Source organism: Triticum dicoccoides, chromosome 5B (assembly GCF_002162155.2).
Source record: "Triticum dicoccoides isolate Atlit2015 ecotype Zavitan chromosome 5B, WEW_v2.0, whole genome shotgun sequence".
NCBI lineage: Eukaryota > Viridiplantae > Streptophyta > Magnoliopsida > Poales > Poaceae > Triticum > Triticum dicoccoides.
Genome location: NC_041389.1, coordinates 598,246,481 through 598,258,157, shown reverse-complemented (window position 1 = coordinate 598,258,157; position 11,677 = coordinate 598,246,481). Strand labels below are relative to the sequence as shown.

At 47.6% G+C, this 11,677-nt stretch overlaps 1 protein-coding gene across 1 annotated transcript; it reads left to right on the top strand.

Moving 5' to 3' along the window:
- On the top strand, positions 1 to 10,079 carry LOC119310237 (mitogen-activated protein kinase kinase kinase 5-like; the record flags this gene model as incomplete). Its single annotated transcript, XM_037586051.1, has 11 exons — positions 1 to 425; positions 1,291 to 1,938; positions 2,012 to 2,099; positions 2,407 to 2,469; positions 2,550 to 2,713; positions 3,037 to 3,112; positions 3,567 to 3,626; positions 8,307 to 8,426; positions 8,999 to 9,208; positions 9,288 to 9,367; positions 9,483 to 10,079. Coding segments are annotated over 11 exons (2,163 nt in total), but the record flags the coding sequence as incomplete, so codon positions are not given.
- Positions 10,080 to 11,677: the final 1,598 nt, after the last annotated feature.

Here is an 11,677-nt window from a genome sequence, read left to right as displayed (position 1 = left end):
GCCGGCGACCTCGGCGCCGGGCCCGACCACCAGCCCCGCCTCACCAGGCAGCACCGCCTGCGCCATGTCGACGACATCGAGGTCGGGGTCTCCGCGCTCCGCCTCGACGACTCGCACGCCGCCCCGCCCTCCTCCTCCTCCTACCCCGCCAGGAGGGACGCGGTCTGGTCCTGCCTCGCCACCGCCAGCTCCACGCCGATCTCGAGGTCGCCGAGTAACATGATGGAGGCGGCGCCGGCCAGGTCGTCCTCCACGCCCATGCTGCTGCCTCACCCCCTGCCGCTGCCCCACCAGGACGACTCGCCGTGCCGAGGGCCTGGGAGGCCGCTCCCCTCCCCGAGGATGTTCGACGGGGATTGCAACGGATCGGCCGAGTTCCTAGTGGCTGCAGAGACTGGAGGCGAGAGGCCGTCCACGTTTCCAAGGTGGGGATGCATTTTTTGTGTTTTGTACTAGCAGATGCTTCAAGCTTCCTTCCTTTGCTGTTCAAGTTTGTATAAACGGCGTAACCTTGTTAGTTCTGTTTTAGTACCGATGAATCGATTAGGGTGTTAGCAACGATGCCACTAGCAGTGATTTCTGAATGAGGTTGGGGTTACCAACAATATGGGCATATAAGAAGGCATGACACATGACACTATATACTAAAACTGCCACACTAGTAGCATTTTGACCACTTTGTAGGGCAGAATGTTGTGAGGTTGGTGAGAACAGTTTAGGTGAACAATAAGATGACCAGGGATTGAGAGACCAGGGAAGATGGCCTTTGATATAGTCTAACCATGTTGACGATCTGAAATGGATTAGGGCTTCAGACATACATTGCTGCATAGTTGCATTCTACCAAGAGGGTTTTGTGCTTTCTGTGAACTTATTAGCTTATGACTAGGAGATCATAGCACCTTAGCGAAATTTGGATGATATGTCACGAAGAGTTATTGTGGTTTTGGACCCCCAGAACGAGTTGAGACAATTTGCTGTTTGGTGCTATGATACCCCATAACATTTATACTTGATGATGCTTGGTTAAGCTACTTGCCAATTTATTAGATCTTGACATGAAAGGAAAAGCTGGCTCAGATTGTGATTTTACTGATGAGTGACTGAGATTGTTTCAGTACTGAAGTCAGTGAAGTGTAATTTGCTTTGATTAACTTCCATGAAGCTGCTAGTAAAGAAGATTGAACATGAACATGATTATTAAAAAACAAATCTGTTGTCATGCCACACTGATCAGATTAACTCGACCATATCTGACCATGTTTCTGATGTTAATGTCTCTGGTGATAGATTTATGCCCCAAAGTGTTCAAAAGATTCATGAGCACAATGACTTACGGTCAGCTGGCACACATGGGGCCACCTGTGGCCAACGGAGAAAGACATATAAAGAGAAGTTCCAGGATGGCCCAACTGAAACTTTGAACTTTAGGTTGAATATTCCTGCTAAAAGTGCCCCGAGCAGCGGGTTTTCAAGTCCTGTACAGAGTCCTCGAAGGTTGAGTTTTGTAGACTTCTCATCTGCTGCAATATCCATCCAAGGTAGCAATATATTGTCAGCACCATCACCATGGTCTTCAGATCAATCAGGATCTTCACCCCCTTCCACCTCACCTGAAAAATTTGTGGGTGGCCAGGAGCGATCTCCTCGGTCTAGTCCTTTGAGAAGTCCTGCTCTTAGATCAAGATACCCAAGTGCACCTCCATCACCAATGCATGCAAACTTCTTCCCAGAGAACCACACTTCTCGTTCTGAGAGCATTCCGAATGCCAATCTTCACCCATTACCTCTTCCTCCTGTTTCAATGAGCCCAAAGCAAACAAATTTTAGCCACCCATCAGTTCCAAAAGTTGAAACGCCCTCAATGGCTGGTCAGTGGCAAAAAAGGAAGCTCATCGGCAGTGGCACATATGGCTGTGTATATGAAGCTACCAATAGGTATGCTATATTCCATTTTTATTGTAGTAACCGCTTCTCTAAATTTTGAACATACCGTCACACCAACATACAGGCACACCGGAGCTCTTTGTGCCATGAAAGAGGTTAACATAATTCCTGATGACGCAAAATCAGTTGAGTCTCTGAAGCAATTGGAACAGGTTCGGCCATACTTGTGTTGATGTTTCTTATTTCTGCAGTATGGAGATCATTGGTCTTGTTCAATGTGATTGTTTAATGTTCTCTTTTCTTGTTGAGGATTAAGAAGCATATCTTTGCTTATGCTCACATTTGGTTTGCCTTGCATTTACTACTATACAATACTTAAGTATATGTAAAACTCTGACCGTACTTGTTCCATTTTTCTGGAACTTGGTTGGGCAATAACTGTACACCACTATTTTCTTATGCTATCCAAGGATCATGCAATTTTGCACGTTCTCTGATTGTCCATCACCTTTGTTTCAGGAAATTAAATTCCTTAGCCAATTTAAGCATGAAAACATAGTGCAGTACTACGGCAGTGAAACTGTAAGTTCTACTTGCCCACAGTGAGGGAATTAACAGTGCTATATACTTTTGCTATTGATGGTGATGTGGACATATTGCAGACTGAAGATAGATTCTACATATACCTGGAATATGTTCATCCGGGTTCAATTAATAAGTACATTAGTCAACATTGTGGTGCAATGACAGAATCAGTTGTCCGCAACTTCACTCGCCATATCCTTAACGGTCTTGCTTTCCTACATAGCCAAAAAATTATGCATAGGTAATTTTTCTTTTTCATTATTTGTTTTTTATTTGATAATTGTTTGCCACTGGCCGTTTCCTAACTTTCTGAACCTTACCTTTGTTCAATTGTTTACATTACCTCTTGTTTTCCCCTTATACAAATTGTCAGACTGCTTGGTCCTATTTTGCCCTTCCAACTTTATTCTGCATTCAGTTCATTTTGTTTTCTTGAGCTTCTTGTACAGCTCTATCCACATCTTAAGGGCTGATTCTGATCCCACTATTGTCTGTTAGCAAGTATTGGTTGGCTAAAATGACACATGGATGATGGATGTAGATAAAATTATTATACTTTTGCAGGGACATTAAAGGAGCAAATTTGCTTGTTGATGTCAATGGCGTGGTTAAATTGGCAGACTTTGGAATGGCTAAGCATGTGAGTTCCACTTTGCGTCTTGGCTTATAATTTCTGACAGCATCAGCACTTTGCACATAAGTACTCAGTAGTCACTTTGAGAAGGATTAGACACAGATGAACATTTGCCTATCTTTAATTTTACGTCACATTATGACTACCTGAGCATTATGTATGCCATAAGCTGTTAAGCGTAAATTTGACATTTGATATGAGTACTTGGTAAAACATTTCAATATTTCTTAGTTGGATTGGACTATTGGTTATTATTTCGAACTAGTTTGATACTTTGATATGACATTAACTTTGGTATTCCTTACTTCTATAGTTATATTTTTAGTGCATACTCTGAGAGGCAATGAATTTACTATTACACAGTTTATTTTTCTATTGGACTTGTGATTTCAGGTTTTCCTTATTTGCCATGGTGCTACTTTTCTAATTAATTTCCTTGACTGTTTCTTCTTCTTTTCAGTTGAGCACTGCAGCTCCAAATCTTTCACTGAAAGGAACACCATACTGGATGGCTCCTGAGGTGCGAACTAGTTAGTCTTTATATTAATCATTGTTTTTCTTTTTCGTCATCGTGCCAAGGTTAATTTCTTCAAGCGTAGTAGGCATTGTTTTTTTACTGACGTGCAGAAAATACTTGTGCATTCTAATTTGTTGACACCAGCCAAAGTAAATTGCATCACAGTTTCTGTTTCCTGGACTGGCTGGCCATTCTTCTTTCCTCGGCCAGCACCAAGGTGCTCCTGAACGGCAAGCCCGGCCCGGCCATTTGGCACTGATGCGGGTTTCGACAGGGCGATCCCCTCCCTCCCCAGCTATTCGTCCTAGCGGTCGACACGCTTGGCCGCCTCCTACGCCGCGCTACCGAGCTGGGCATCCTGCAACAGCTTCACCCCCGGCGACCAATCCCCGCCGTATCGCTATGTGCGACATCCTGGCGGTTCAAGCAATCCTGTAGCTCTTTGGACGTGCCTCGGGCCTCCGGTTGAACTTCCTAAAGAGTTCGTCCACCCTTATTGGCTGCGATGACGACGAGGTGGCGCCCGTCATCGGGTTGCTTGGCTGCCCCATCGTGGACTTGCCGATCACCTACGTTGGCATCCCATCGACGATCAGGCGGCCCCTCCGCAGCTCAACTTCAGCCCGTGGTCGACAAAACCGCCGGCATGCTCCCTATGTGGAAGCCGCGGCTCATGAACAAGGCCAGCCGCCTCGCGTTTGTCAAGGCCGTGCTCAGCGCAATCCCTATCCATCAGCTGCTGGTGCTAGCACCTCCGAAGAGGATCATCAAGGCGCTCGAGAAAATCCAGAGGGGATTCCTCTGGGCTGGACGCGCGGAAGCCGCAATTGCCACGTTAACTGGCGGCGCGTCGCTCGCCCGATCTCGCTTGGAGGACTAGGCGTCCACAACCTCGAGCGGACCGGCCTCGTGCTACGCACATGTTGGCTGTGGCTAAGCCGCACTGACAACACCAGAGCTTGGAGCGGCCTTGATCTACAGTTCTCCGATGACGAGCGTGCCTTCTTCTTCGCCTCGACAACCATGCAAATCGGAAATGGCGTGCAGGCCTTGTTCTGGGATGACCGCTGGATCGCAGGCCGCTCAGTCCGCAAGATCGCGCCATGGCTATACTCCTGCATCCCAAAGTGCCGCCGAAAACTGCGGATGGTTGCGGACGGCCTTCGGGCTAACCGTTGGGCGCATGACATCCAGGGCACCATCGGTATACAGGAGATCGGCGAATACCTACAGCTATGGCACCTGATCGAGCACACGACGTTTTCTGCCGAGCCGGATCGCCTGAACTGGAAGTGGAGCTTGAAGGGCACCTACACTGCCCAGTCTGCCTACCTGGCCGCATGCACGGATCCACCACCTGCGATGCCTGGAAGCTTACTTGGAAGTGCCGGGCACCGCCTCGCGTCCGATTCTTCCATTGGCTTGCTCATCTCGATCGGTGCTGGACTGCTGACCGCCTCGCCCGCCGCGGCCTGCAGCACCCCGCGTGCTGCTCGCTATGCGACCAGGCGCCGGAAACCATCCAACATCTCCTCGCCTGCCCATTCTCAGGGCAGATATGGTACGAGGTACTGTGCTGGTTGAGGGTACCCTGCAACCCGCTCGGCAGCGAGCCATCGATCAATTCTTGGTGGCTCTCCGCGAGGCAGCTCACGCCCAAGCCCATGAGCAACGGCCTCGCCTCCGCGACCCTGCTCATACCCTGGATGATTTGGAAACACCGGAATGATTGTGTCTTCGAGAGAGCCAGCCCCTCAATTGCTGCACTGATGACCAAGATCAAGGAGGAGGTGGCCCTCTGGGCCAGAGCCGGAGCGCTGGGGCTTCTTGGCCTCACCCCCCAAACCTGGGATGTACACTGATTTCGCGCTTTTGCATTGTATGATTGCCTCCTAGGATGATTGTAACCCAAACTCCCGCCTTTTCAATGAAATGAAACGCAAAGGTCTTTCACGTTTTCTCGAAAAATGTAATGCATTAGTCCACTGCACTACTCAAGAACACATATAAAGCAGTTAAGCCTGTTTCGGCGAGGCTCATGCTCATCCAAAGCTTCCAGGTTGTAGCTGGGTCTGTTAGATCAAATAGGGCTACCTCCAATCTTAGGCTTCTTCAGTTGGAGCTAGAATCACCTTTTTGCATACCAAAAACACATATAGGGGGCCTTGAATTGTTCCATCCATTTCACATTTTGCTTAGAAAAGAACTATCGGAAGATGATCCTTTGATAGTCCCACCCAACTGGGCATTTCAATAAGGTTTGTTTGATCCATCTATAACCCAACAATGGGATTTGTCCTATATACATTCATCCCAGTCCCAAAACTAGTGGCTACCTAGTACCCATAACTCTGAAGTCAATGGCAATGCAGCACTCGGTTCAGTTCCGGCACCCTCGCTGCCTTTCCTCTGCCATGTAGGATTGACACGCCTACTCCATTCCTCATGTTGGATGTCGTGATGTTGTTTCCAAGAAATAAAGGATGATGGTGACGGCATCACACTCCTCCATCCACCTTTACCTGGGTCTCCTTCACACTTCCCTTTGATGCTGGATCGCAATCGCTACTGCCTCTTCTGAGTCAGATTTGGGCACCACCAGGAGGATTCAGAAGGAACTCAATGGTGGAATCTTCAATCATGAGTTCCACAATCTTCAACACATACGGCAATATCAAGGATAAGTACAGGTTGTTGTTGGCTGTCGGAGCCAGCTAAGAGTCTGATGGATTAAATCTTCTGTTTAGTGAGGAGGTCGTTTTTTTTTGTCTCTGTAGTTTCCTCTCTCTAGGTTCTGTATAAGGGAGGTCGTTTTCATATATTGGGTCTGTAAACTCTTTCTTGCTTAATATATTCACGTGCAGCTCTCCTGCATGTTCATGAAAAGATTTGGGAACCACCATGGCTGTGTAGATAGTCACTATTAATGGAGCTTCTGTTATGACGTATGCTTGTTTGCTTCTCTTCTCACTCCCTCAGCCTAGAGGTCACCGCGGTCGATATGCAGCTTCACCCTTGCAAATAGGCTGTAAATACTCTCTTAAGAGAAATTTAACCCAGGGGCCTACCGTCTTTTCTTGTGAGTAATTAACTGAAACTAGCTCAAAACCTCCTGAAACTTTGTCAAAACTTTATGAAAACTACATGATAGATCAATTCCAGGGATCTGAAACTTGCTGAAATCCACATGAAACTTGGTACCCTGTTGTAAGTTTTGAAACCCATGTGTTAGAACTTTGTTCTGAAGCCTGAAACATTCTTGTAACACAGTAGCAAAACCTGAAACCAAAAACGTGGTTAAAGGGGAATGGATCCCTCCCTTTCTGCGGATTTCATGCAGATAGCACCCCACGGGTTCAAACGCGGGTCGGTGAGTTTACCACCGTAAACTCCCACCACCGAGCTAGCGCTCAGTTCTCGTGAAAACCTGAAACCTGAGTTTGTTGATACATGAAACTTGTCGAAAGCTTGCTGCTGAAACTGAATTGTTACTGAACCATGAAGCTTGACTCCTAAAGGAATGACGCTTTAGTGCAGTCATCGTCTCATTGCGCATGAGGAAGACCAACATGGTTATAGCCTGTGCTGCGCTAATGGCATGTGAAAACACCTTGATAAGGTCATAACTCTTGAGTCTAGGCTGCTAGAGGTGGACGTCACACTGACAATGCCAGCAAGGTACTTACAGCATATTCCCCTGGGCCTGCATTGAAGCCATGACAAGGTCTCAACCGTTAATATGTGCAGGTGGATGATTTTGGGAGTAAAGCACTCGAGATGGTGTGAGTTCGGTTCTCTGATTAGGTTTGACCAAGTGGTTGATACCTATCCTGTCTAGCCATGCCAATAATTTTAACATTTAAGGTTGAACTGCATTTGCGCAATGTAAAATAATGACTTCTCAAGCAGAGAAACTGTGTGTAGCCCACCAAACATGCTTACATCCATTTCATGTAGTTTTCCTGTGGACATGGCGCTCTGGAAAGAAAAGCAGATGTTCCAAATTCTCAAAAGCGATTCATGCATTTAATGGAACTTTATTTCCATGCAATGTGTTTGCTACAGCACCTAAGAGAGCTGATTTCTCGAACATTCAGCCTGCCTAAGGTATTATAATTTCCATAAAATGACGCCGATAACTTAAACATGTGAAAATATGCTCAAGGGATGCTTATCATCCCACATAGATTAGATTTTGTGACGACCTTTACTAACTTTATATGTCTCGAAATTAAGAAAGAACATCCACTTAACATCCTTAAACTACAGAAGTTCACGTTTGAACCTTAAATTCGTAAACCGTTTATTTCCGGTCTTCAACCCTGAACTATCGTTAAGGGGTAAAAAAAACACCGATTTCACAATTTAGGATTGAAATAAGCAGTTTACAAGTTCAAAGTGAAATGTGAACTTGTGTCTTGTGCAGTAGTTCAAGATTGCAACGTGGACTTCTTTTTCTTCTAAACCTGATAGCATTTTTGGTCTGCAATCTTGCTTGATATGAAATCATTTAGTTTGAATGGACATTTTACTGTAAAATCACATCATTGGGCATACTGCCAAGTTGGCATTTAGATTTACATATTTTTGGTTTTGCCTTTTGGTTTGTTTCATAGAGCTGTAAGCTGCATCTCATTGGTCATTGCTATATGGCACAGTCACACTTGCGCATTTGTATCCCAGGTTGTCCAGGCTACACTTGTCAAAGATGTAGGCTACGATCTTGCCGTTGATATCTGGAGCCTCGGTTGCACAATTATTGAGATGTTCACCGGCAAGCCTCCTTGGAGTGGTCTTGAAGGGGTAAATAATTCAAACCTTTCTCCGTTTTGTAAAATCAGGATGTGTTGTATGAGTTGGGTTTACGTAATTAGGGTAGCTCACTTCTCATTAGTTACTCCACCGTCCCATAATATAAGACGTTTTTGCAAGCTGTTTTAGCTTGCAAAAACATCTTATATTGTGGGACGGAGGGAGTAATTTTGTGTATGAATGATGATAATTGCCACACATTGGCACATTGGCCTAAATAAAATTGCGAATGGAGAAGTAATGTACTCCGTTTTTTATTTATTCTGCATATTAGGTTTTTCTAAAGTCAAACTTTACAAACTCTAAAGAAAAATATTAACATATACAATACCGAATCAATACCATTAGATTCACCATTGAATATATTTTCACATCATATAGATTTTTTGCTGTAAATGTTCATATTGTTTTCTATTAACTTGGTCAAACTTTATAAAGTTTGACTTCAGTCAAAGTTAATATGCGGACTAAATAAAAACGGGGGGAGTATGTCAACATTTGGGTATTTCCCTTCCCTGTCTTGGGATTCTGAGCATGTAATCTGCTTTTCTGTGGTGCAACAGCCTGCTGCAATGTTTAAGGTGTTGAATAAAGACCCACCAATTCCAGATAATTTATCATCAGAAGGGAAGGATTTTCTGAAAGGCTGCTTCAAGAGAACCCCGTCTGAGAGACCTACAGCAAGCAAGCTGCTGGAACACCCATTCATCCAAAATTCAAATCACTTCAGCCAGCACGTTTCTGTACATTCTCCTGCAGGAAATAAATCCCCAGTAAGCTTCCCTCAGTTAATGTATCCACTTGAGTTTCGATATTTGCATGGACATTCATGACTTTTAGTGTTAATGCCAGGATGCTGGACACTGTTCAAGAGAAAAGAAGTCCTGGAAGACCGAGCCTTGTGTGAGAGGGAAACAGGCAAATACAAATGGGTGTGTACTTTCTTCACACTTCTCTGTCTGTAATTTGGTGTTTGATCTGTCCATGAAAGGTTTGCACTGTTACAGATCTTGACCTTGTTATTGTTTTATTGCCTTCTCCGACCAGTGAAACAAGCAGCTCTAGATGTTCTGGGTCATTGGGTCATCATCGTTTGACGGCTCCAACCTCCTTGGATACCCATAGCTTGTCCCCTCCACCGACGAGTTATAAGTCTAGTTCTGGTTCTTCAGCTCATAATACACCGAACGGCATGCATTTTTCAATCGCATACCCTCAGCCCAGTCCACTACCGAGGCCTAACGGAAAGGAATCATTAAACATGTTTTCGTATTGAAGAAGGATGGGCAAACAGTCGTGTAAAGTATCGATGTAAAGAACGTCCCCTCGGTAATGATTGCAACGGGATATGTGTATGCTTATTTTCGGGGGAAATGTGGTGATCCCTTTGTAGCAAATTGTTTAGGGTTAGCTGTAGGTATAGCTAATGTTCCTGATTGTTGCCAGCACATAGGACATTAGGGTTGTAGTTGTAGCCTGTGTGGTGTTCATGTTGTAATCATGCCTCGATGTAATCATTTTTGATGATTTTTTGGCGGGGTCTTGAGTAATAATACGCGTGAATTGGCAACAGGAGATCAAGATAGACAATGTTTGTGTGTGCGCTCTCTGGGTTCAAAATTGGAATGTATGGTGTATTTTTCAGTGGTGGTAATTGCTTCCTCATTTGTTGTGGTCACGATGTCCATGCTGGTTATTCTCCCTTGGCTTGATGAGCTTATTTATCATCACCCGATGGGCTACTTGCAGTTTTTTTTTTCGAAACGGAGGCAAAGATTGCCTCATCTATTAATTAAGCAGAAGAGAATTGCCCAGTTAATTACGGAAAACCGGGCAAAAACCGGAACAACAAGGGCCAAGCCCACTCCCATAAACTGAAACACACAGGGCAAAGCCCACCCTCATCAACGACATGTCGACCTGCGGACAGACAACGCAGCTCCGATTCTGACGAAAAACTCAGAAGAACAAAACCAGGCACGGCTGGCGCCACGGAAGATCGCCGAAAGGCCACATGCAGCCAGTCATCGTACACCACAGGGCCTCGCCGCCGCAGCTTCGACTCCATAGCAACAAACAAACCGAGGCAATACCGTGGACACGCCGAAGAAGAGCCGACTATCGCAACCATTGCCGCGTCGCCGACATCGCTCCCACCATCATCGTTGCCACAGAAGTCTGGACGCCACCGTGATTCTCTCGGGGCCGCCGCCCCGACATCCACCGCTCCGTCGCGCCCAGCGCAATCAACCGACACCACCTTCCGGGGCCGCCGCCCCGACATACCACCGCTCCGCTCGAGCAGCAACGCCGCACAACCCAGCTGCCCGCAGCCCACGCTGCCCAGGGCAACCGCTCGCAGACCACGAACGTCGCACCACATCCGGGGCCGCCGCCCCGACGCAAGGTCAGACCGCCCTCTCTGGAACGCGTCGACCGGACCGACAAGCCTGCCACCCAAGTGGACCAAGATTGCCACCCAAGCAAGGCCGAGCCGTCACCCCGCCCCATGGAGCCGCCCCGCGCATCACTTTCCGAGGCCGCCGCCTCGGCGCACATCAGCCGTCCGGGGCCGCTGCCCCGGCATCCACCAAACCCGATGTAGGAGAAAACCAAACGCACCAAGCACAAGCTAACTCTCCCAAGCAACGCCCCCAAGAGGGAAACGACGAAGACGCTGCCGTCGCCCGCTCCAGAAATCTGGAGCTTAGGTTTTCACCCGGAGAGCCCGAGCCCCACGTAGAAGAAGATGAGTTCCACAGCGACGCCTTCAAGGAGGGAACGACGCCCGAAAGCGCCGCCGTCGACGGCACCGACAAAGTCGGGTCAAGGCTTTCGCCCGGAACACACACATCCCTATGGAGGCCTGCAGATCTGATCCACCCAAAAGCGTGGAGATCATTGGAGCCGTTCCTGTTGTGCCTTGCACTCTCCAACGCCGACCACCAAGCTTCACCACGCAGCACCCACAACAGCAGCACCTCAAGCTGCCAATGAGAAGCGAGCGCACAGGACACCACGGCCAAAATGCCATGGCTCCCAGCCCCGGGGCCGCCGCCCCGGCTTCCTCCTCGCGTCACGCCCGCCCTGCCCGGTGCCTCCCGAGCCGAACCACCTCCCGCCCGCGCGCCCGACGCGCGCCGCACACAACGCCCGCGCGCATCCGCGCCTCCCCTTGACGGCGCCCCTGCTGGAGTGCCAGATCCCGCGCCCCCTCGGACCGCCCGCGCCGGAGCGAGCCC